Source organism: Macrobrachium nipponense, chromosome 2 (assembly GCF_015104395.2).
Source record: "Macrobrachium nipponense isolate FS-2020 chromosome 2, ASM1510439v2, whole genome shotgun sequence".
NCBI lineage: Eukaryota > Metazoa > Arthropoda > Malacostraca > Decapoda > Palaemonidae > Macrobrachium > Macrobrachium nipponense.
This window is the reverse complement of record NC_087201.1, coordinates 45,568,043-45,593,070: the sequence shown is the minus strand read 5'-3', so window position 1 is coordinate 45,593,070 and position 25,028 is coordinate 45,568,043. Positions and strand designations below refer to the sequence as shown.

Genomic DNA, 25,028 nt, shown 5'->3' with positions numbered 1-25,028 from the left:
GAGGCAGGCAAGACGGTTTTTTCTTGTCCTCCTTCCAAGCTCTCGGGGAAGCATGGCGTATGGTGTGAGACAGGAGAACCGATGGGGTTGGGACTCCCCTCATCAGCAGAAGCGGACTTCTCCACTTTGGTGGATCCTCAAGGAGACATTCCCTTCCGACTGCAAAGACTACGTGGGGAGTGACCGAACTGGACCATTTCCTCAAGGGACTGTTTCGTGTACTGGAAGTCTTCAACTTTTTGGATTGGTCCCTTGGGGCTTTGGCGAGGAAGACCCTAGACCCTGAGTTTCTTGGGCCAGAGGAGCTAAACAGCATACTGTCGTGCATGGACAAGGCAGTCAGAGACGGATCGGAGTAGTTGGCCTCTCTCTTCGGAGCAGGGATTTTGAGAAGAGAGCGGTGTACAACTCCTTCCTTACTAAATCCGTATCTCCGGTTCAAAGGGCTTCTTTACTTTATGCCCCACTTTCGAACCAGCTGTTCCCTAACAAGTTAGTTAAGGATATTTCTCACTCCCTGGCGGAGAAGGCGACTCAGGATCTGTTGGCTCAGTCGTCGAGGAAGGTGAGACTAGCGGCTTCCTCCACCAGGAAGGAGAAATTTCCTGCTCAGGAGCCCTTTCGAGGGGGCCCTTCACAGAGATCTTCGTTCAGAGGCCGAAAACCCGAGAAGCAGGGTAGGTGTTCTATCAGACCCTTTAAGAGGTCAAAGTGAAAGTCAAGTCCTCCAGACACCAGTGGGTGCCAGACTTCTCAAGTTCGCAGAAGTCTGGGCACAGAGAGGAGCGGACAGCTGGTCCCTCTCTATTTTGAGGAAGGGATACCTCTTCCCCTTCAGAGAAAGGCCTCCCTTAACAACAACTCCAAGGGAGTTATCAGCCAGGTACAAGGACCCTGTTCTGCGGCGAACCCTTCTTCAGTTGGTAGACCAGATGCTGGAGAAGGAGGCCATAGAGCCAGTTCAGGATCTCCACTCCTCGGGATTCTACAATCGCCTGTTCCTCGTGCCGAAGAACGGGGGGGGGGGGGGGGGGGGGGGGTGGAGGAGACCTGTTCTGGACGTAAGCGCTTTAAATCTCTTTGTAGAGAAGAGGAGTTCTTTATGGAGACGACCTCTTCGGTTCTCGCTGCTCTTCGTCCGGGAGACTGGATGGTTTCCCTGGACCTTCAGGACGCATACTTCCACGTACCAATTCATCAGTCCTCGAGGAAGTATCTGCGATTCATGGTCCAAGGAAGGATATTCCAGTTCAGGGCCTTGTGCTTCGGCCTGTCGACGGCTCAAGTTTTCACGGGCCTCATGAAGAATGTAGCCCAGTGGCTGCATCTGAAAGGGGTGAGGCTCTCGTTATACGTAGACGACTGGCTAATTCGTGCCGAGTCGAAGATTCGATGTCTGGAGGACTTACAAGTAACTTTAGAAATGACCCAGTCCCTGGGACTGTTGATAAACCGGGAGAAGTCCCAGATGGTTCCCAGTCAGAGCATCGTGTATCTGGGGATTCTGATGGATTCTCGGGGTTTTTGAGCTTTTCCATCCCCGGAAAGATTGGAACGGTGCGTGGAAAAAGTGACAACCTTCTTAGGAAAAGAACGGAGTTCTGCGAGGGAGTGGATGAGTCTCCTGGGGACACTTTCCTCTTTGGAACAGTTCTTTTCACTAGGAAGACTTCACTTGAGGCCCCTTCAGTTCTACCTGAGGCGGATGTGGGACCAGAGGTCGCAGGGCCTAGCGGACACCTTTCCGATCCTAGAGGGGATCAAAAAGGACCTAGGTTGGTGGCTCAACCCGCAGAGAGTAAACGAAGGGTTGTCGCTGCTAAAGCCGAACCCGCGCCTAGTGTTGTTCTCATATGCTTCAGAGTCGGGATGGGGAGCAACACTAGGGGCGAAAGAAGTGTCAGGCACCTGGAAGGGGGAGCAGGTGAACTGGCACATAAACAAGAAAGAGCTAACAGCAGTCTTTCTGGCCCTTATAAGTTTCGAGCCAGAAGTCAGAGACTCAGTAGTCCAGATCTACTCGGACAACACCACGGCTCTGGCATATATAAGAAAACAGGGAGGGACTCATTCCTTCTCCCTGTACGAAACAGCAAGGTACCTATTGTTGTGGGCAGAGGAAAGAAGAATCACAAATCTCACCAGATTTGTGCAAGGAGATAAGAACGTGAGAGCGGACCTGCTGAGCAGGAGGGATAAAGTCCTCCCCACAGAATGGACTCTCCATATGGAAGTTTGCCAGATGCTGTGGAACCTTTGGGGCAGACCAAATGTAGACCTGTTTGCCACAAACTGGAACAAGAGGCTGGACAACTTTTGCTCCTCCATCTCGGATCCAAGGGCAATAGCGGTAGACGCCCTCCTTCTAGACTGGACAGGACTAGACGGATACGCGTTTCCCCCATTCAAGATTTTGGGGGAAGTAGTAAGAAAGTTCGTCTCCTCAGAAGGAGCGAAGCTGACTCTGGTCGCACCCTTTTGGCCCGCTCAGGAATGGTTCACAGAGGTACTGGAATGGACGGTCGATCTTCCCAGATCCCTGCCACTCAGGAGAGATCTGCTCAAACAACCCCACTTCGACAGGTTTCACAAAAACCTCCCCGCTCTCAGCCTGACTGCCTTCAGACTATCGAGAGACTTGTCAGAGTGAGAGGCTTTTCGCTCAAGGCTTCTAGGGCGATCGCCAGAGCCCGCAGGACGTCAACCTTGTGAGTCTATCAGTCAAAGTGGGAAGTATTTCGAAGATGGTGCAGGACACGGAAAGTATCCTCATCCAATACCTCTGTGACCGAGATTGCTGACTTCCTTCTCTTTTTAAGGGAAGAGTGCAGCCTAGCGGTTCCTACAATCAAAGGTTATAGGGGCATGGTATCCGCGGTGTTCTGGAACAGAGACCTGAATATCTCGGAGAATAAAGATCTTCATGATCTTATCAGATCTTTCGAGACCACAAAGAAGTAGTCCTCTAGACCTCCCAGTTGGAACTTGGATGTGGTCCTGAAGTTTCTGGTGTCAGAGAAGTTCAAACCTCCTCAAGAAGCGTCCTTCAGAGACCTGACTAGGAAGTCGCTGTTCCTTATGGATCTTGCTACTGCAAAAAGAGTTAGTGAGTTATAGGCTCTGGACGCCAGAGTAGGGTTCAAAGGGGGGTCAGCGATCTGCTCCTTTAAACCCTTATTCTTGGCTAAGAACAAGAATCCCTCTAAACCCTGGCCCAGAAGTTTTGAGGTAAAAGGACTCTCGTCTTTAGTGGGAAGAGAGATAGAGAGATCCCTTTGCCCGGTCAGGATCCTAAAATTCTACCTTGAAAGGAAGAAGAAGCTTAAGGGCAGCCTAGAGAGTCTCTGGTGTTCAGTCAGAGATCCTAGAAGACCCATTTCAAAGAACGCTCTGGCGTTCTTTATGAGGAGTGTCATAAAGGAGGCTCATCTGGCGTGCAAAGAAGAGCAGTTTAGGCTCCTTAGAGCTAAAGCTCATGAAGTGAGGGCCATTGCTACATCTCTGGCTTTTCAGAAGAATATGTCTCTGAATGATATTGTAGCCTCTACAGTCTGGAGATGCAATTCAGTGTTTGCTTCTCACTATTTGAGGGACGTGAAAGTGACATATGATAAGTGCTTCTCTTTGGGGCCCTACGTATCTGCGGATTCAGTGCTGGGACAGGGATCTGAGACTAATCCTTTAATTTAGCTATTATTAATTTTAAGTTGGTGTTGTGTTTTTATGGTTGTTTGGAAGAGGGTTAGTTGGCAACCCCTTTCAATTGTTAGTTCTAACACAGGTTAGAAATGGTCAGGTGGTCGGGATTGGTTTTGTGCTCCTTGATAATTGCCAGAGGCATAGGTTTTGTCATGTAAGTGGGTTGGCCCCCATTGACAAAGATCCTAATAAGGTTCTATCGTGTAAGTGGGTAAGCCCCCATTGACAAGATCCAGAAGACTCTCAGTCATAGGTCACTACCTCGCTGAAGCTCTTGAGGCAAAGCAGACTCATAGACAGTATCCATGAAGTCTTCTGCCCAATCAGGTAAGAACCAAGGTGTTTTTAACTTACAACATGTGTTGTTTCCTGCTTTTTATTTATATTATTTAGCTGTCTCTTACCCTCCACCAAGGGTGCCAATCAGCTAAGTATTTATCTGCCAGGGAAGTTGCATGTACAAAAATGATATTGTTATATGATACAATAAAGTTTTGTACATACTTACCGGCAGATATATACGATTAATGGCCTGCCAAGCCTCCCCTCAGGAGACAGGTGGAAAAGAAAATCTGATTAGAAAATGGGAATGGCTCCTAGTCCCGCCACCCAGCGGTGGGAGGGTAGATCACCTGACCTACCTGTAGCGTGTGCCGCGAAATTTGAAATTCTGTCGGGGACATCGGAGACTATAGCTAAGTATATATCTGCCAGGTAAGTATGTACAAAACTTTATTGTATCATAACAATATCATCTTTCTAGTTATTAAAACCTTAAAATAAGAACAATTTCATATTAGAAAATAAATACAGTACGTATACAGTGGAGCCTCGATAATCGTGGGGTTTGGGGCCCACAACCACCTGCGTCAAGCAAATGTCTGCGTTATCACTCCCCTCAAAAACCCCTAGGCTATACCCACCCCAACTGTGTACCTCAATAGTTAAACACCAATAGTTAAAATAGGCTAACTGCCTATTTTAATAGTAATTTAAACACCTAAAATACCTTAAACCATCATATGGGTATTCACAATTGAGTTGTAGTAGTAGTAGTAGTAGTTGGGATATGCCTTTGAAATGGCTCCCTTACTTGTTTTATTCCTCCTTTGTTGGTGTCTGTTTGAGTTTCTTCTCTGAAATACCACATTTCTTTTAGAAATTCTTTCCTATTCTCCACTTCCTCCCTCAGTAGATCTACCAATAAGAGTATATTAGCTGCTAATTCTTCTTTATTTTCTTGATATGGTTGCTGCACAAAACTATATTTATATCTAATCTCATTGTATGCTGGGCTGTAAAGTTAGAAATGTTCTAAATTTTCATTTATTTTTCCTCGCAGCGCAAACATTTTGTATCTTATCCTTTTATCCTATTTCTATCATTTAATCCTAGTGAACCTAGTCTGACCCTATTGATCAGCATTGTTTTTTTCAGTATTGTCCTACCAGATTTCTTCTCTTATGTTTTCTTTATATTTTCTGTAGATTCTTAATGTTGACTTTTCAGTCATGTTTTTCTGTCCCAGTCTTTTATTATTTCCCTTAACTGTTTATTTTTAACTGCTTCAATTTTACTTAAGTTTATGTTTAGTTCTTTCATATATTCTTTTAGTTATCTCATATTTGAGCCTATTTACACCACTCTTCAGTGTGTTTCAGGTAGAATAGTTTATTCTTCCTATCTCTTGAGTGGCAGGAAGAGGCCCCTATTTCAGATCTTTACTAACAAATTGATAACTGCATTAGCCATATTTACCATCTGCTTTGCTGTAATTTTGGCTCGTGTTATCTGTCCTCTGAAGCAGTGTTTCATGATGTTGATTGTCACTCCTAGGTATTTAATCTGCTTAACTATTTTTATTCCTTCTATGTGCTCCATATTTTCTGCATCATCGATACTATACTAGTTGTATATTAATATGTTACTCTTGTTCTTGTTTATGTTTAGGCCACATTCACTTGCTATTTCCATAAGGGTTTTTATTGCTTTTGTTATTTCTTCAAGGGTGTGTCCTAGTATTAATCCATCATCTGCATATAATAGTGCCACTATCCTTACAACTTCATTTCTAAAACCTTCTGTTGTATTTTCTAGTTTTTCTGTTATCAGGTATGTTATTAGTAGAAAGAATGTGGTTGAGCCATTGTATCTGTCTTATTCCATTAGTTACATTTAGATCTTTTTGTTCTATATTGTTAAGGCATAGACTTGTTTCATCATTTGTGTAGTATATCTTTGCAACTGCATTTATTACCTTTGCATGCAGCCTATATTTCATCATGACCTCTATGAGCTTTTTTCTATTAACAGTCAAATACATTTTGGAAGTCTATTGATACAACAAATAGTGGGTCCTTTCTTCTGTACATTTCTTGTATGCAGTATTCAATTCCCCTCCTGTGTGTGGTAAAGCCTGATTGCCGCTCATTCATTTTTCCTATATTTCTACTATGCTTTTCTATTTTGGTTTTCAGGTCTCCATGAAATTTTTATATGATGCATTTGTTAGAGTAAGATCTTTGACTGTGAGGTGTTGTTTCTTGGGTGTAAGTGTTTTTTTACTCAAACCAGCTTCTCTGTGTTTTCTTGCCCTTCAGTATGCTGTTTAAACACTACCAATTCTTTTTGAAGGTTGGTGCTTTGTAAAATTAGTTTGAACTGAACTGGCTTCATTCTGTCTGGCCCTGGTGCTTTATTTACCTTCATTTTTGCGAGTTGATTTTTTACATCTTCTTCTGTTATATTGATTTCTTCCATGGGTTTAATTTCTGTCTTTGTTAGGTCATACACTCCATCCATGTGTTCTCTTAAAGATATATGGTATTTCATAATAGGCTGTCCTAATCTTTTCATTATTTTCATTATTTCTTCCATGTCATGTTTTTACTGTTCTTTCATGCTTTCACTCCATATATCTCCTATTTTGTTTTCTTCTTTTTGGTATATTGTTTCCCATAATTTTACCAGCTCTTTCCCTGGGTTTCTTCCTTCATCTCTTGCTTATTTTCATTGTACAGTATATCCTTATCCATTCTTTTTCTAAGGTGGTCTTTCCTCCCAGCATGTCTATATATTCCCAGATTTTCCTGTGTCTGTTTTTATCATTCATTATCTCATGTCTAACCTTTTCTTCATAGTCTTCATATGGTTTCTTTATTATTATCTGTACTTTTTTATTTTGTTTATGAAATGCTTCTTCATAGTATCTCTCCTCTTCTGTTCTTGTGGCTTTCCTTTTTAATTTGTTATATATCTTTCTTTAGCTTATTTCTTTCTTTATTTCTTTGGTGACCCATACTGCTTCTATTTCATCTTGCTGTCCTTGCTTTAACCTTTTGATTATCTTCTCTAGGTTATTTGATTTTGCTTCACTCATTGTTTCCTCCAGCTGGATTAGATCTTTTCTGTCTTGTTGGCTTAGTTTACATTCTATATATTCAAGATATTCCTGGTGGACTCTTCTGTTATTTTCAGATATCTGATTTCTTTTGTTTCATTTTTGAATGTTTTCCTTACTTTAGTGTTCATTCTTTTATGAGGTGGTGTGGTCTGATAGGTCATATTCATACTTTCCCTCATCCATCTCCATACATTCATAGTTTTATACATAATAGCATTAGGTTGTATTTTTCCATTAAGTCCATAATTTATTTTCCATTTTGGTCAATTTCTTGTGTCCCTATGAAACCTAAATGCCCATTGAAATCTCGAAGGACAATCACAGGCAAGTCTTTGGTCTTCTCTAATGCTACATGTAAGGTGTTTATTATTCGTTTATTTCTTTCTTTATCACTAGTTGACTGTAGACTAAGATTAGGTTAAATCTTGCTGCTCTATAATTGCCTTCTACTATTAGAATGTCTTTGAGTTCTGACTTTTCTTTGCCAATTTGGATCTCTCCTTTGGAACTGTACGTTATTAGTAGACCTCCTCCTTTGGTGTTGTCTTCATCTCTCATTGAGTCTACCACTCTGATACTTGTTGGGAATAGCAATTTTTGCTGTTTAAGGTGCATTTCTGTGACGCACATAGTAATCGTGTTTTCTTTTGTTAAGTCCACCAGCTTAATTAGTTTTGCTTCTTTCAGCCCTTTTGGGTTATGAGCTTCATTTAGAGAATTCTTGCTGCGGCTTCTGTGTTGCTCACTATCTTTTCATTTTCTTTATTTATAAAAGTGCTTCTACCATCTAACCGTTTATCTATCATTTGCAAACGACTATTTTCTCCTAAACCTACTAGCCTATAATTGTTACTAAAGTTACTTCCTTCACCTACCTGCCCTAAACTAATTAACTTACTTCTACAGCCTACCTCAGAGTTTTTAACATTACTAGATATTCTTTTTTCTCCTAACTCTAAATTATTTACACTCCTAAAAATATTATTATTCCCTATCTCTAAATTATTTACATTTCTAGCTATTTTATATTTTCCTACCTCTAACTCATTTACATTACTGACAATTCTATTATTTCTATCTACTATAGTTCTCTGGACTTCCTTTTTAGAGCATTCTGGTCATCTGAAAGTTTTCCTTTCTCTTCAGCTCTCCCTTACTGATGAACCATCCTGCCTCTTTGTTTTCCTGCTTTTTCTTTAATTCTGATCCTAATGTGCTATCATTTTCTCTTTAGCAGTCATGTCTGGCACTATAGATATTTTCTTGTAAATTTCTTTCTTTGCCTTCTTTAGCAGTCTGGCACTTTTTAACATGTTCCATTTTTCCCTTTTGTTGCAGAGTTTTACTAGAAGTGCTCTAGGTCTTGATCTGCCTATCGTCTCATTTTTTTTCTTGTTGTGGTCACGGCCTATCTAACCTCACTAGTACTTCTTTAATTTTCCATTCTTCTTTATTATGGTTGTCGTCCCTTTGTGAAAATTTCACTGCACCTCTCTTTATTTAGTTTACAGTTTTCTATTTCCTCTCCTGTGTGAGGTTCTGGAAAGTTGAATATGATCAGGTTTTCCTTCCTTCTCTCTTTGTCCATCAGCTGATTCTCAACGTAAACAAAAGACGAAAATAGTTTTTTATTACTGTATGACCATCTTCTGCATTCCCAAATGAAGCATCTGCATAGATTTCCCAATACATAAATCTTTTCTTCTTCCAACTCACTTATTGTAACTTCTCCTATTATGTTCTTAGTTTTTCTCACAATTTTAATAAGCTTTTTTGATATCTTGAGTCATTCCTTCTTTTAAGGCTTTACTTAATTCACTAACATTGTATGATATTTTGGGCATGGTATGTAGCGATACCCAATTCACTCCTTTTGTCCTAACGCTCTATTACCTGTAAATCTTCTAGCTCCTGGTTCCTTTATAGACAATATATACTGCCACTGATTAAGATAAAATTCACCCTGTGGTAGGGGTGTAAGAATACTACTACCGTAGGTCCTTAATGTTGTAAAAGGTGACTAAAAGGACAGCTGCTGCCTTGCAGTCTTACTTTATTTAGTAAAAGGCTAGGCCCATCGCCAATAACTGTGGAAACTGCTGCCTTGCAGTCTTACTTTTTAGTAGAAGGCTAGGCCCACTGCCAAAAACTGCTTCCTTGCAGGTGGACTTTTTAGTCAAAGGCGAGGCCCACTGCCAATTACTGTGGTTGATGACAGCAAGGGCATGCAGTGATAAAAACCCCTTTGCCAAATAATAAACCATGCGTGATGTTGTAAGGAAAGGCACTTCAAGCAACCAACCCCCTTAGTGAAAGGATAACGGTGGGAAAGAAGGAGACTGATTAAGACAAAATCTATTTTCCTTTTGCTGTACTATATCTCTTATACAACTAAACCTTTTACTTTCTTGTTCTACTTGCAATTTCCCAATAGTTTCCTTTAAAAATCCTTCAGTTCTTCCCAAGCCCCCTAGTGTAGGGATAACGGTGGGAAAGAAGGAGACTGATTAAGACAAAACCTATTTTCCTTCTGCTCTACTATTACTCTTATATAATTAAACCTTTTACTTTCTTGTTCTCCTACTTGCATATAATTAAACCTTTTACTTTCTTGTTCTCCTACTTGCAATTTACCAATGATTTCCTTTAAAAACCCTTCGTTTTCTCCGTAGCAAAAATCATATGCATGTGTAGACAAAATACCATTTAGTTTATTGTCGATTCCCCAAAAGAATATATTAGGTTCTAGTTTACTTCTCTTGCCTTTAAAGACCTCCACTGCTTTTACCACTTTGCAATACAATACCATGTGTTTGCTTTGTCATTGAGCCCATTAACAGTTTTCTTCAATTTTCATAATCCACTCCAACCATCTTCCTTAGATGGTTTTAAATACACTTCTCTTTGTATTTCGTCACCTTGTAAATATGCAGTTTTTACATCTAATGTATAGCAATTCCGATCTTTCAGTTTTATTATTGTCAAACAAAATGTTTAAATTTCAGTATTGTATGTAGGAGCGTTTTTTTTTTCCCCATTCAGTCATCTCTTCTTCAAAACCTCTAGCTACCAATCTTGCTTTACATATCCTTTCCCCCCCTTTTACCTTTTCAGTTACTATCCATCGTGTAGATATAGCTTTATGTCCAATGTCATTTAGCTCTCTCCAATTTTGTAGTTCTTTTTCTTTAACCCTCTTACGCCGGAGCGGTAAATAAAAAATTGTCTCCCGTGTGCCAGAGGGGTTTCGGAGTGAGCGCGGAAGCGGAAAAAATATTTTTTTCAAAAATCACAGCGCGCTTAGTTTTCAAGATTAAGAGTTCATTTTTGGCTCCTTTTTTTGTCATTGCCTGAAGTTTAGTATGCAACCATCAGAAATGAAAAAAAATTATCATTATCGTATATAAATAATGTGATATATGATAGCGCAAAAACGAAATTTCATATATAATTGTATTCAAATCGCGCTGTGCGCAAAACGGTTAAAGGTAACAAGTTACTTTTTTTTCCGTTGTAATGAACACTAAATTGCGATCATTTTGGTATAAGTATAACACATTGTAAAACGATAAAAGCAACACAGAGAAAATATTATCACAAAATAATGCATGAATTCGTAACGCGCGGACGTAAACAAATATTTTTTTCAAAAATTCACCATAAATCTAAATATTGTCCTAGAGACTTCCAATTTCTTTCAAAATGAAGACAAATGATTGAATATTACTATACTGTAAGAGTATTAGCTTACAATTGCAGTTTTCGACCATATCTGACAAGTAAAGTTGACCGAATGTCGAATTTTTATATATATATTTTTTTATATGCAATTATTTCGGAAATAAGAAAAGCTACAACCTTCAAATATTTTTCGTTTTATTCTACATTAAATTGTGCACATTTTCATATATAAAACTCTATGAAATGCCTAATATGAAACGGAGCAAATATTCCGAGAATGGGACGTACGTATTTAGGAGATTTGTGGCGGAGAATCCGCGCGCGGAGTGAAGGAAAGATTTTTTTTTAAATTCACCATAAATCTAAATATTTTGCTAGACACTTCAAATTTGTTTCAAGATGAAGATAAATGACTGAATATTACTAGACTGTAAGATTTTTAGCTTACAATTGCGTTTTTCGACCATTTCGGTATAGTCAAAGTTGACCGAACGTGGTTTTTTTTTCTATTTATCGTGATTTATATGCAAATATTTCAAAAATGAGAAAAGCTACAACCTTCAATTATTTTTAGTTGTATTCTACATGAAATTGCGCACATTTTCATATATAAAACTTTATGTAACGGCTAATTTAAAATGGTGCAAACATTACCACAATCGCACATATGATTTTTTCGCACATGATTTTTTCGGAAGAGTTACCGCACGGACGTAAAGAAAATGTTATTTTTTTCATAAATTCACCATAAATCAAAATATTGTGCTAGAGACTTCCAATTTGTTGCAAAATGAAGGTAAATGCTTGAATATTACTAGAATATAAGCGTTTTAGCTTACAATTGCGTTTTTCGACCATTTCGGTAGAGTCAAATTTTGACCGAAGGTTGAAATTTTGGCAATTATCGTTATTTATATGAAAATATCTCAAAACTGATAAAAGCTACAATCATGAGTATTTTATTGTTGTATTCTACATAAAAATGCGCACATTTTCATATACAATACTTCATGTAACGGCTAATTTACAATGGTACAAAAATTATGTCAAAGTGACGAAATAATTTCCGAGATGTGTCACAGATACTTTTTAGTGCGGCAAGAAAGAAATTCGTGCTTGTGCGCCTGCGTAACGATTGTAAACAAAACAACACCTTGATCCGTGAACTCCCAGCATCCCCCAAGGCGCGTGATTCAAAAGTTTTAGGCTGGTAGGCCTGTAAGTATTTTTCCGCGAATTTAAAAAAAAACTTTTGTAAGTCGACGTAAAATACGTCCAGTCGGCACACGGGAGACAAAAAATGTCGACGTAAAATACGTCCAGTCGGCGTAAGAGGGTTAACTTCAATTTGCTTCGGTTTTCAAATCCTAGCAACACCTCTTCTTCATCTTCAGTTTTTTCTAACTGACTATACTGCCAGTTCCCGGTTACCATTGGTATCTGTTACCGGCATTTTGGTTTTACAGCACCTGTTTGTTATGTTCATAGCTGGGTTTTACTCTCCGTAGAGTTTATAGCACCGTTGCCTGGTCATTGGTGGCTTAGGCGAAGTGCTGAGACCGCCTCATAAAATACAAACATAACAAATATGCAACTTTTCCTTGGCTCTGGTACCACTCACTTGTGGTTCCACTGATTCTTCTAAGACTGAATCATCACTTGACATTTTGCATGAGCCATCAGATGGGGAAGCTGGAACTACAACTGGTTGCACACCCAACACTTGCCTTGGCATTCCATCGACAAAAATGTTGTTCAAGGAGTTCAGAGGAGTAACCATCCCTTTATGCCACTGAGTAATACAACGGGTGTCTGGGGGCTTTACCCACACCTCCTCTCCCATCTTAATTGAAAGGGGCGTGTCTTAGCTGGTATCTGCTCCTTTGGGGACTACTGAAGGGTATATCCACTTGTATCTGTACACTGCATGCTGTGGAACAGATAATTCATCCTGTCCAGACCTTGGTGTGCTATTGTACCAGAATACTGCTTCAATAGGACTAATTCCTCCCCTCTATGCAATAGCCTTGATGGTCTTATGGTGCCTTTCAACTATTCCATTTCCTCCCGGTCGATAAGCGGCCTGAAAAACTTTAACAATATTCTAACGAGACAACATATTTCCTAAACACTGTGACCTAAATGCTATACTATTATCCAGTAACAGTTCATCAACTACCCCTCTTTCCAAAAAGATATTATTCAACTCTCTAACTTCCTCCATATTGCGAAACGACCTGGACCACAGTCAACCACTGCTAAATAGGGTATCTGTCTGTAATGAGTAACATCAATAGCTAGGCACTGCCAGTTTCTTTCAACGCTTAAGTCACCTCCTTTGTGCATCACAGGAGGAGGATCAATGGACTGACAATGATCACAACACTGAACTACCTTCTTCACACATTCTCTGGAAAATTCAGGGTCCAACTTCTTGGCTAAATATAGTGTTCTGTCAATTCCCATATGGTGCTTATTATGCAACTTTGTTAGATCAACTACAGCACCTGCAGAGAGTTGTGCATGCTCAACTTCATTGCTTGCCAACCAACTCTTCTTGATCCTCTCTGTCTCTGAACCACAGTATTTAAACCAAACTCTGTAATCAATTCCTTCAATGTTCCCAAACATCTCTTGATTATCATCTCTGCAGTTCCCTTTGTGTGGACACACTTCTCAGCACTTATTACAGATTTTAACCTTGCTCCCACAGTTGCAGAGTCAGTCCTCAGATCTATTGACTCAAGACCCCATTTAATGGTCACAATTACCTCTTTCAAAACAGCTTCTAGTTTGGCAACATTGATGGGGTTGAAATCATCCTTTTTTCTAAGCCAAGCAGCATCCTCAGTAACCTTGCCATTTATCTCCAAAACTACATCCATAACAATTTTGCTGGCATCACACCACACAACACCATCACCCAGCACACACCAATTTCCTCTCACAGGATGGTCTAACTTTACTCTCTCAATTACCTCTTCAATCATTAAACTGGACTGCTCACCGCTCTCTTGATTTTTTCATCCTTACTCAATACAGTCTTCAGTATCTTGGACATAATCCGTGGTGCCAATTTCAACCCAAACCCCAATTTTGTAAGGCAAAATGTTTGGCCCTTATAGTTCACCTGATGATATGACCACAATTTTTCATCAACTCTCAACTGTAGGTAGGCCGACTTTAAATCTACAACAGACACATTCTTACCTGTGTTGCCATCACGTAGTGTCTCACTGCATACATCAGTCACATCCGTCACCAGTGTGACACTTGACATTCACATTAAGTTCCCGAAAATCAAGCACTGGTCTCACCTTATTCTTTGTTGGCTGTTCCACTGCCATTAAGAAAGAAATTCGCGCTTGCGCGCCTGCGTAACGATTGTAAACAAAACAACGCCTTGATCCGTGAGCTCCCAGCATCCCCCAAGGCTTGTGATTCAAAAGTTTTTACCTGGTAGGCCTATAAGTATTTTTCCGCGAATTTTCAAAAAAACTTTTTATCGACATACTATACGTCCAATCGGCACCCGACAGACAATTTATGTTGACGTTTAATACGTCCAACCGGCATTAAAGGGTTAATATGACCCCCATCAGAAGCACTGATATACACCTCACTCTGCATTGGGGCACATATCACGAATGTACCACAGATGTAGAGCAGCCTGTATTCACAAGTCCCTTTGCAGGCTCATTACCAATCCAAACATCAATTACGTATAGACAATGTATCAAGGTGCGCCTTTCTCTCATCACAAGGGCGGCAACAGGTGCAGGAGTCACCCCTTACTTGTTTTCCACAACCTGTTTCTGACAATGACTGGCAATATGACCGATTTTATTACACCTAAAACATCTGACCTGTGTCTCTTTACAGTCTTTTATCATATTAGGGCCACCACATTGGAAACATTGATCCTTGAACTGGATAGGCCTAGCCCTGTTCTCAGGTTTCCCACCACCACCTCCTCCTCCACTCTTCCTAACAGTCACAGCTACTACACCACCTTGCTGTTTAGATGGCAAAATCCTAGCGTGATTGAGCAATTCACTCATTGCCATTGTCAGCACATTTGACACTTGCTGTAAGCAACACTAATATTATCTGGGAAACCATTGATAAAAGTTAGTTTCACCACATTTTCTAAACCAACCTTATCAAACGTAGCTAAATTGGCCAACATCCTAATTTCATTGGCATACACATCAACTGGTTCTCCCATTTTCCAGAAGCAGAGAATGCATCATCAGTAAATGCTACTTTCAGTTTTTCCTGAATTTTCGCTGCATTTTCTTGGTCTTCATCACTCACCTCCAAATAAAGTGTTAGAGCATCAACCTCCAGATACAATGAAATAAAACTGGCTAAGTCTGATATGTTTTGTAGCTTAGCCACTAATGTTACTTTTTTCAACCATGATACAATGTTTACTTCGCTGTTGAATGGCTTAATCATGTCCATTGTAATTTTAGATCCCATACTTTCTTGGAATAGGCCTAGATAGCTTGTAGTTAAACTCACCATGCAAGCTCCCTCACACTTTGTAATGGATGACCTTCAAGATCTAACTCACCAACCAACGAGGAATGTAAAGGGAAAGCTGCCCCGCCACAAACTCTCAACCACGGAGTCCCAGGTTCACAACACCCTACCTCCACAACAACTAACTGGCAAGTCCGCTAGGTGTAGACAATCCAACTCACACGTAACTGCTGCAGTGTTTTTAAAATCCTAAATTACATTAATCGCACAACACCTCCACCTTGTTTGAACTGTGTGGATAACCGCCATAATGTGGATGTTGCACATTTTGCATCTGCATGGATTCCACCATGGTTTCTGCCTTGTGTGAACGGGGCCTAAGTCTCCTATGTAAAGAAAGTTGGTTTGTATTTGTGTAGGATCAATAAACCATCCTTCGCATTTGTCACATGGGCTGGAAGGCAAAGTGGAATGCATACTGAGTGGTTGGCAGGTTTACCCCTAGCCTTTTCTGTGGCTAACTACCTCATCAGTAAGTTTGAATATCTGTTCCAACTTGGTTTCCCAACCCAAATCCCAAAGTAAAGAACTTCAGGTTTGTTTGTTAGGAAAAATACAAATTACTTTTAAATTTTCTATTTTAATATGAGATTGACCAGAGTGTTAAATGGAAAAAGAGAAATTGTAGGAGGTATTAATAGGATTTTGAATATCTAACAAAAAGTGCTGAATAACCAGATTGCTCCAGTGCTTGCTTTTAAGCCCAGATTTCATAATCCCATCTTGTCCTGACTATAACTGATTTGCTCTCTCTCTCTCTCTCTCTCTCTCTCTCTCTCTCTTCTCTCTCTTCTCTTCTGCTCTCTCTCTCTATCTCTCGTCTCATCCCGCAAAACTCTCCTCGTCTCTCTCTCTCTCTCTCTCTCTCCTGATTAATTTTATTAGGAAACCAATAAAATTACATTTGTTCATATGCGAACAAACCTTTGGTCTTAACAAAAGGATAATTTCTACCGCCTAGTTGGATCTGGTTAAATCGCAGATGAAAGCAAGGAATCTTGTGAGATCTGGCAACGCGTGCGTATATGGGATGAAAGTGGTCAAGGACCACACACCCATGCCACAGTGTACAGTCTTTTTCTTAACCACCTTGGCGAGAGTTGTGGTTGACCTCTCTCAGCCTTTACCCGGTTCATTGCCAATTTTTGCTTGTGTTTCTGTGTGTGTGTGTGCTTATATTATGGCTTCTTCTGCTCCTTCTTGGCTTCGACAACGTGTGTACATGGGTACTGCAGGTTTCCCATGTTCTCGTGTTTTGGCTTCTCCAGCGACAGATCTTCACAGAACTTGTAGTAGGTGTCGTTCTAACGTTTGTACAATAACGAATCCCTGCATGGAATGCTGTGCGTGGCCTAGAGACCCGTGAAATTTATTTTATAGTACAAGGGAGCATCGTAGAGTTCGCTTGGTGTGCAAACAACCAACTGTCTATTCAGTCGCATATGCTCCGCTCCTTGGCAAGTGGGAGTAGGGAGTGGTAACAGACCCTGGTGTGTTGGTTTGTTATTGGATAGTGAAAGTTTCTCTTTAGTTCCTTATACAATGATTCTCCCAGATATCATTGTACGTTGCTCAGTGGCTGAGTAGTTGGATAGACTGGTGGGTAGGCCCCCAGTTGGTTTAGGATGTCTGTACCTCCCTCCAAGTATAAGTCTCTTATTGTTAAGACTGAAGGTTTGTTCGCGTATGAACAAATGGCAAATTTTCTAAGACAATTTGTATTTTTCATAGCTACAAACCTGAGGTCTTAACTTGCATTGCCCACCTTTAGCCACCCCTCTCTTGCTAAAAGACATCCTGGGTTGGGAAAGACTGAACGCTGTGGCATGGGTGCATGGTCTTTGACCACTTTTCACTTTTCACCCGATATACGCTGGCATTGCCAGATCTCACAAGATTCCTTGCTTTCGTCTGTGATTTAATCAGATCCAGACAGGTGCTAGAAATTATCCTATTGTTAAGACTTCAGGCTTGTAGCTATGAAAAATACAAATTGTCTTAGAAAACTTGTCATTTTAGTGCCAGTTTCATGAAATTTTATGTTTTATGCAAAATATGTTGTAGGGTGCAAATTTTTGTCTTTGAATTTAGCAGGTGAACTTATGAAAAATAAGCATGAGAAATGTATTGATTCAGTGTAATTCCTTTCGTTATATTTCAGGCACTTACTTGGGATGAAGCGACAAAGAAAATTCAAGAGTTTCGTGAAAAATACATAGATTCAACGATCATTAATACTGAAATTCAGGAAAAATCTATGCTTAAGTGGTTAGAAACTTTACCATTACACACATATGATGTCAGAGAGATTCCAGGTGATGACCTTACAGAATCACAAAGTCATCGATCATCAGTAAGTTTTAAACATCATGCAGAACTTTAATTGTTTTGACATTGTTATATGGACTTGATTTTATTGTCACTTGGTTCGCCAGAAACCCCTCTACTTAGTCTCTCATGCATCTGTATAAAAATATAAGTAAATGACGTTTTGTTGAGAAAATAATTGTGTTGTCAGGGAAGAAGTTAACTAGTATAAGCAATCTCGATATTACCTAATCAATCAACAAGACTAATTTCTTCCTACACAAATACAAACCCTTGTTCTTTACATTGGATGTAGCTTGCAAATGCAGCCATTCAGGATCAAGAACTGTCCAGTCCTGGTCCAGGCACTCAGGCCTATCTGGCTCCTTGTAATCCCTAAGGAAGTGGTGGGGGGACAGGTGCAAAATCTAGACACCCTTGCCCAGCCTAGCAAAGACTGAAACCTTGCTAGGTGAGTGTAGCCATGGGCAATAATCAACCCACAGTGATAACATCTGCATGGGTCAGGGAGGGTGGTTGTGCTCACGCAAACACTGTGGGGACTGTCACGTGAACATGGCTCCCCAAGACTCAGAGGCCACAATTCTGTTGCTTGTCATCTCTCATACCTGCAAGAAAATTTGGGTTAGGAGGAGGCTCTTAATTTTTCCCCAATAGAGTGTCTGCCAGAGAAAAACTTTCTCTCAGTGTAGAAACCTCAAGAGACGTGCTAGAGTGAATGCCATCTCCCTCTCCAAAGGAATGTTCAGTGGGAGCTGGCAAAGGGGTGAAATTTTCCCTTTGGATTTGTAGTAGTGGAAAGAAGTTTCAATGGAGGAAGAAAAGTACCAAAGACAACCTTCTGTGTCACTGGCAGTGTTGCAATCTGATAATACCAGGGCAACATTTTAAACTTTACTTACAAGGTACAGACAGTCTCCTGTTATCGGCGGGTGTTTTGTCCCCAGGGGTGTAACGATAAGCGAAAACTGCCATTAACCAAAACTTAGCAATTTATGGTGCCTCTGTTAGGTATGTTATGCCGCTGATAACTAGAACTCGGCCCATTATGGGGCCTTAAATTGCCCATCTTAAGGCGCTAGACAAGCCCCATAAAATCGGATTGCCAATAACTGGGCACTGCCCGTAGTTAATTATTGACAGGTGGGGGGAACCCCTGTCCACCTGTCAGTCTGATTTGATTCCTTTTGCTATCATTTCAGAATGTCTAGTCCAACTTTTGAGGTGTGCATTATCAATAAAGAATCTTGTTGCATTATTTCCTTATTATTCTTTTGCATGAATGTTTGTTTGTGTGGTTTGTCTTTGATCTAAATATGAGCCAAACCCATCTATCTAATCAGCCTTCCATCTCCCTCCTGAGGAAACCTCAAGGGTTTAGGTGCTATCCAGGGAAGGACAGTCCATGTAATATTTTCCTTTCCTTGGTGGAGGTGGACCTTCACACACACACTGTGCTTCATGCAAAAAGCACTTTGCATTAAGGATAGTCCATGTTTTGAGTGCCAGGTATGGCCATCTGAACAGTGGGTGAAGTTTGCTATGAAGAGGAAAAGAGAGTTCTCCTTGGTGTTATCAGATTGCAACACTGCCATTAACACGGAAGGTCGAGGTTTCCTCGGTATTATCAGATTGTAACACGCTGCCAGTAGCATAGAAGGTCTTTTTTGGTACTTTCTTCCTCCAGTGAAACGTCTTTCCAGTGCTACAACTTTTAAAGGGAAAGTTCCCCCCCTTGACAGCTCCCACTGAACATTTTGGCGGAGAGCCTTGGAGAGGGAGAGGGCATTCACTCCAGCATGTCTCTTGAGGTTTCTACACTGAGGGAAAGTTTTTCTCCAGCGGACACTTTACTGGGGAAAAATAAGATACTCCTCCTAACCCAACTTTTCTTGCATTGCAGGTATGAGAGAGGACAAGCAACTGAGAATTGTGGTCTTCTCTGAGTCTTGGGGGGGGCCACGTTCAAGAGACAGCCCCTGTCCATGTTTGAGTGAGCTCAACCACTCTCCCTGACCCATACAGATGTCATCACTGGGAGTTGATGACTGCCGAAGGCTATGGTCACTGGGCAAGGTTTCAGTCTTAGCTAGGCTGGGCAAGGGTGCCCGGGATCTTTCACCTGTCATCGAGTCTTTGATGGGTCTGCAAAAGAAGCCCAGGACCTAGATGGGCCTGCCGTGGTCCAAACTATTTGCAAGAAGGGTTTTGGACCAATTGAAACCTCTTGCTTATGGGCAAGACAGTTCACTAACGTCCAGCCAATCCAGCAAGTTGCTTCCTCTGCAATAGGGCTTTTTGGTTTTCTGTGTATTCTGGGTTAGCGCTCAGTTGGCTCCATATTCTTTGGGAGCTTGAGTTTCACGTCAGTGGCCCATGGGCTTGTTCCATATGAGCAGTTTTCATTTACTGAGTCCAAGCAGTCCCTGATTATTGGCAATCCAGTTTTATGGTGCTTGTCTAGCAACGACGATAAGTTAAGTTTTAGCGCCAATCACCACTTATCAACACTGAGTTATCGGTGCTGATAACCAAGGATTGGTGCAGATAACCAGGTTTTGGCGCTATTATTGCCAGTTTTGGGTTATCATGTCGTTGGGAATGGAACCCCCGCCAATAGCAAGGGACTTCCAATACTAATAATAATAAGAATAATACATATGAAAACAAATCCGTAAAGAGGCAAATTTCCTGCGTAATTATTTGGAATTACATTCCACAGAAAAATTCAAGAATCAGTGAATCTGCAAATAGTCAGTGGTTCCATTGTAATTTTTTTTTCCCTAACACAAACCTAAATTTTTTTCTGATCTATCTCCTCATTAACATTCCTGGCTTGCAGTAGGATCTAGCATTTAGTAGTTTTTTTTTTTCTTTAGAGACAACTTATATTAAGTTTATTGGAAGGTGTACAGCAGGACCAATAGACCACATCAGTAGATTGATCGCTAGTTTTATCCACAAAAAATTCAGTTTGTTAATTTTCAATTCTTGTAGATAACATTACCAAACAACCCTACCTAACCAGTAACTAAGTTTCCTGAATACCTAATCAGTCTTCAACCCTTTGCAATCTTCACCTTGTATTTCAGTTCCCTCTGGTAGTTTCAGTAATAGATGTATACATACTGTGAATATTTTTACTAGGTCCCAGCACACAATATATTAGAGTAAAAGAAAGCTGTAAAGACACCACTGCTGTAACCTCATATGTAGCTTCAACAGTGTGTGATGTTGATGATATGTACACGAGACTTCAAGGGAGTGACATCCTCTTTCAGTGAGCTTCAAGGATGGGTATTTGTCAAATACAGTATAATGTACATAGAGTAATGGGTCCTCTTGGAAGTACCTTTCTTTTGACTTTTGGGCAGGAAAGTCTTTCATTTGGGGCTTGTTAATCTGCCCCCCTTCCCCAACAGTCTTACAAGGTGTCAATTTTAACCCATTTTGTAAAATGTTTTATTTGTTGAGTTTGGTAATGGGGTAGGCTGGCAATCTCATTGCTGTGGTAGCCATAGGACAGCTGCTTTCAATAAGAGGTTAGTCCTTTTTCCAGAGCAGAGTCAAGGACCTGGATATGCTGGCATATGGCAGCAGTGAGATAGTTTCATGAGGATTCTTGCATCAGCAAACTTGAGGTTGCGTGCAAGTTCTTGCTGTGTTAGGAACAGTCTACTAGGTAGTTGGCACTCATTCTAAGCCATTTGTTGTCTTTGGGAAAGCTGGTGGTCCCTGGGGCATCTCCTCCCCTACTCCCAGCTTAGGATCTCAATTAGTTCGGATCTTTGGAAGGATGAGACTTTTATTATTGCAGTACCTAAGGCACTCTCCCTCAGGGATGCTTTTATATTTGGATGAATCCAATGAGGGGTGAGGTGCATATCTGGGTACTTTTCATTGTGGTGAGCCTCACTTTGGAGATGATGGCCAGTACATTTTAGGCTTTTGGAATATACTGAATAAACAACTCAACTTTCATAGACAGGTATAGTTGCCCCTATACACCTGTCTGTTGGAGAAGTTATTCAAGGTTTCCATTTTCCGAGCTTAACCCATAAGAGCCAGGCTAAAAATCAAGATGCAGCACCCCAGGATGGGTAAACTTTGAGGTTGGCTGATTCAAGAAAAAAAAAACAGCAATGAAAAAGAGGAGGATATGCAATTGAACAAGGTGTAAAAGAATTATAAAAAATTTCATCTACCTTCTATACAAGAAGTTGAAAATTACCTACGCATTGACACCCACTTGTTGGGCCTCTTTTACAAGACAATCGTAAACTTGACCGAGTTATACATGTTTTTTCTAATAAATAATTTTTTTTTTATTTTGTAAAACTACAATTACAGCTCATACAATATCAAAACAGATAAGAACTAAAATCGGTAACAAATTCTCATATTTGTTGTAAAATATTTACATAAATTTACCAAGATCAAAGATGCAGTAACTGCACTTTTCTTTGCAAAATTACAGTTATAACTGACATATTATCATAAAAGATAAGAACTAAAACCAACAGCAACCTCTGGGTATGCTTGTGAGCAAATAACACAATATACCATGTGAGAGAGAGAGAAGCAGTACGTACTTGCTCCTTTGAAGTCAAGATTACAACTAGCTCATGAGCCGCCTGCTTCTTGATTTTAGCCACTAGTGAATTTTTGGCTATAGAAGTATAATGGAAACTCTTTCCTGCCTGATTCCTTCAAAGGAATGCCTGCATATTATTGATACTCACCATGAGTGGATCCGTCCACCACCCAAAACCTGTTATTGCTACTCATATGGAGGATATCCGTCCACTAAAGGTTAATCCTGTTTGCTTTCATGCACAGCGGGAAGCTTGGTAATGTTTTCCCTCTGTAACTGGATTGGTAGTAGTGTGGAGGTCTTTTCACCATACCACCTATTAGAAGTTAATCAATGGGATATTGATTTCCTTCTTCTCATGTTGACACTGGTGGACTTTGTTTGTCCATGCTGAATGATACATAGACTTGCAAGCTCTGTAGTCCAAGATGAGATGGTGAGAGATTTTCATCTGCCACAATGATCAGTTTCAGCTACTCCTAGAGAGGCAACATCAGGCAGTGAGAGCTCTGGCACTTTAAGCTCAGAGGGTATCCATCATCACCACCAATGAGAGATTACTCTCCAGAATATGTAGGAGATTTCAGAATGCTTTCATTTTCTAAGTGGTTTATTCAGACCCACTAATATTCAATCATTTATCTTCATTTTGAAACAAATTCGAAGTCTCTAGCACAATATTTAGATTTATGGTGAATTTAAAAATAAAAAAACTTCTTCCTTCCCTCCGCTCTCGGATTCTCCGCCGCAAGTCTCTGAAATGCGTACGTCGCATTCTCGTAATATTTGCTCCATTTCATATTAGGCGTTTCATAGAGTTTTATACATAAAAATGTGTGCAATTTCATGTAGAATACAACAAAAAATAATTTGATGTTGTAAATTTTCTCATTTTTTAAATATTTGCATATAAATCATGATAAATAGAAAAAAACCACGTTCGGTCAACTTTGACTCTACCGAAATGGTCGAAAAACGCAGTTGTAAGCTAAAACTCTTACAGTCTAGTATTATTCAGTCATTTATCTTCATTTTGAAACAAATTCAAAGTCTCTAGCACAATATTTAGATTTATGGTGAATTTGAAAAAAAAACTTTCCTTCCCTCCGCGCGCGGATTCTCCGCCGCAAATCTCCGAAATGCGTACGTTGCATTCTCGGAATATTGGCTCCGTTTCATATTAGGCGTTTCATAGAGTTTTATATATGAAAATGTGCACAATTTAATGTAGAATACAACAAAAAAATAATTGAAGGTTGTAGCTTTTCTCATTTTTGAAATATTTGCATATAAAAAAAATATATAAAAAAATCTGACATTCGGTCAAATTTAACTCGTCTGAAATGGTCGAAAACTGCAATTGTAAGCTAAAACTCTTACAGTATAGTAATACTCAATCATTTGTCTTCATTTTGAAAGAAATTGGAAGTCTCTAGAACAATATTTAGATTAATGGTGAATTTTTGAAAAAAACATTTTTTTATGTCTGTACATTACGAATTCATGCATTATTTTGTGATAATATTTTCTCTGTGTTGCTTTGATCGTTTTACAATGTGTTATATATCAAAATGATGGCAATTTAGTGTACAATACAACGAAAAAAAAATTAACTCGTTAGCTTTAACCGTTTTGCTCGCAGCGCGATTTGAATACAATTATTATATATGAAATTTTGTTTTCGCGCTATCATATATCGCATTATTTATATATGATAATGATATTTTTTTTTCATTTCTGATGGTTGCATACTAAACTTCAGGCAATGATAAAAAAAAGGAGCCAAAAATGAATTCTTTATCTTGAAAACTAAGGCGCTGTGATTTTTGAAAAAAATATTTTTTCCGCTTCGGTGCTCACTCCGAGACCCCCTCGGCATACGGGAGACGATTTTCATTATACCCCTTCGGCGTTTAAGGGTTAAACATTTTTTTCTTTGCGAATTTGATTTATTTAGTTAATCTTTTTATTCTGAAATAAATGTAGGTCAGTTGGTTGGTTGAGAGAGAGAGAGAGAGAGAGAGAGGAGAGAGAGAGAGAGAGATTGGTTGATGGTGCCTTGCTATGGCTAAAATATGTCCCTGAAAAGGGGTAAGTCAATGTACTTTAAGGAACAGTCATGGCAGCAAATACAGTCATATCCCCACATACGAAAGTCCCCTGAGGTCTTAACAGGTAAAGGCCCACCTCGAACCACCCCTCTAGCAGTCTAAACTGGGTTAGAAATATAACTGATGGGTCATGGGACGCCGTGGGCATTCTGGGTATACATGCCCCGTGACCTGGTATAGATGCCAATAGTCCCTGGATCTCACAAGTGTAATGTTAATTCTACCGGTTTCCAGCTTGGCGCTAGTAAATCCTAATGTTAAAGACCTCAGGTTTGTTAGTTATGAAAAATACAAATTAGTTACAAATTTGGTATATTTCGTTTGTTAACGTAAATTCGTGTTAGTGATTTCGCTTTCGTTGTACTGTAAGTTATTTTATTGAGTTGTGTGTGAACTTAATTACACTGGACCCCCGTATTCACATGCTCCAGATTCATGGACTCACACATTCGTGGATTTCTCTCGGGAACATTTCCCCGCATTATTTGTGGAAATTTCGCCTAATTGTGGTATTTTGCTATGAGAAAACCCACAAATTCATGGTTTTTTTATCAATTTCATCATAAAATGCACTTTATATGATAAAACTATTAAAAAAATCAGGTATAAAGACTTTTAGTGGGTTTTTCTTGAGTTTTCACTAACAAAATTGGAGGTTTTAAGC

The 25,028-nt window shown here is 39.9% G+C and overlaps 1 protein-coding gene across 8 annotated transcripts in view; it reads left to right on the top strand.

The window, feature by feature from the left end:
• Positions 1-25,028, top strand: part of LOC135220552 (pseudouridylate synthase 1 homolog) — a 217,279-nt gene that overhangs the window by 175,795 nt on the left and 16,456 nt on the right. For all 8 annotated transcript variants that reach the window (XM_064257746.1, XM_064257745.1, XM_064257743.1 and 5 more), the window contains exon 9: positions 17,493-17,684. In XM_064257746.1, the coding sequence (XP_064113816.1) occupies positions 17,493-17,684 (192 nt within the window). The remainder of the gene's footprint in view (positions 1-17,492; positions 17,685-25,028) is intronic.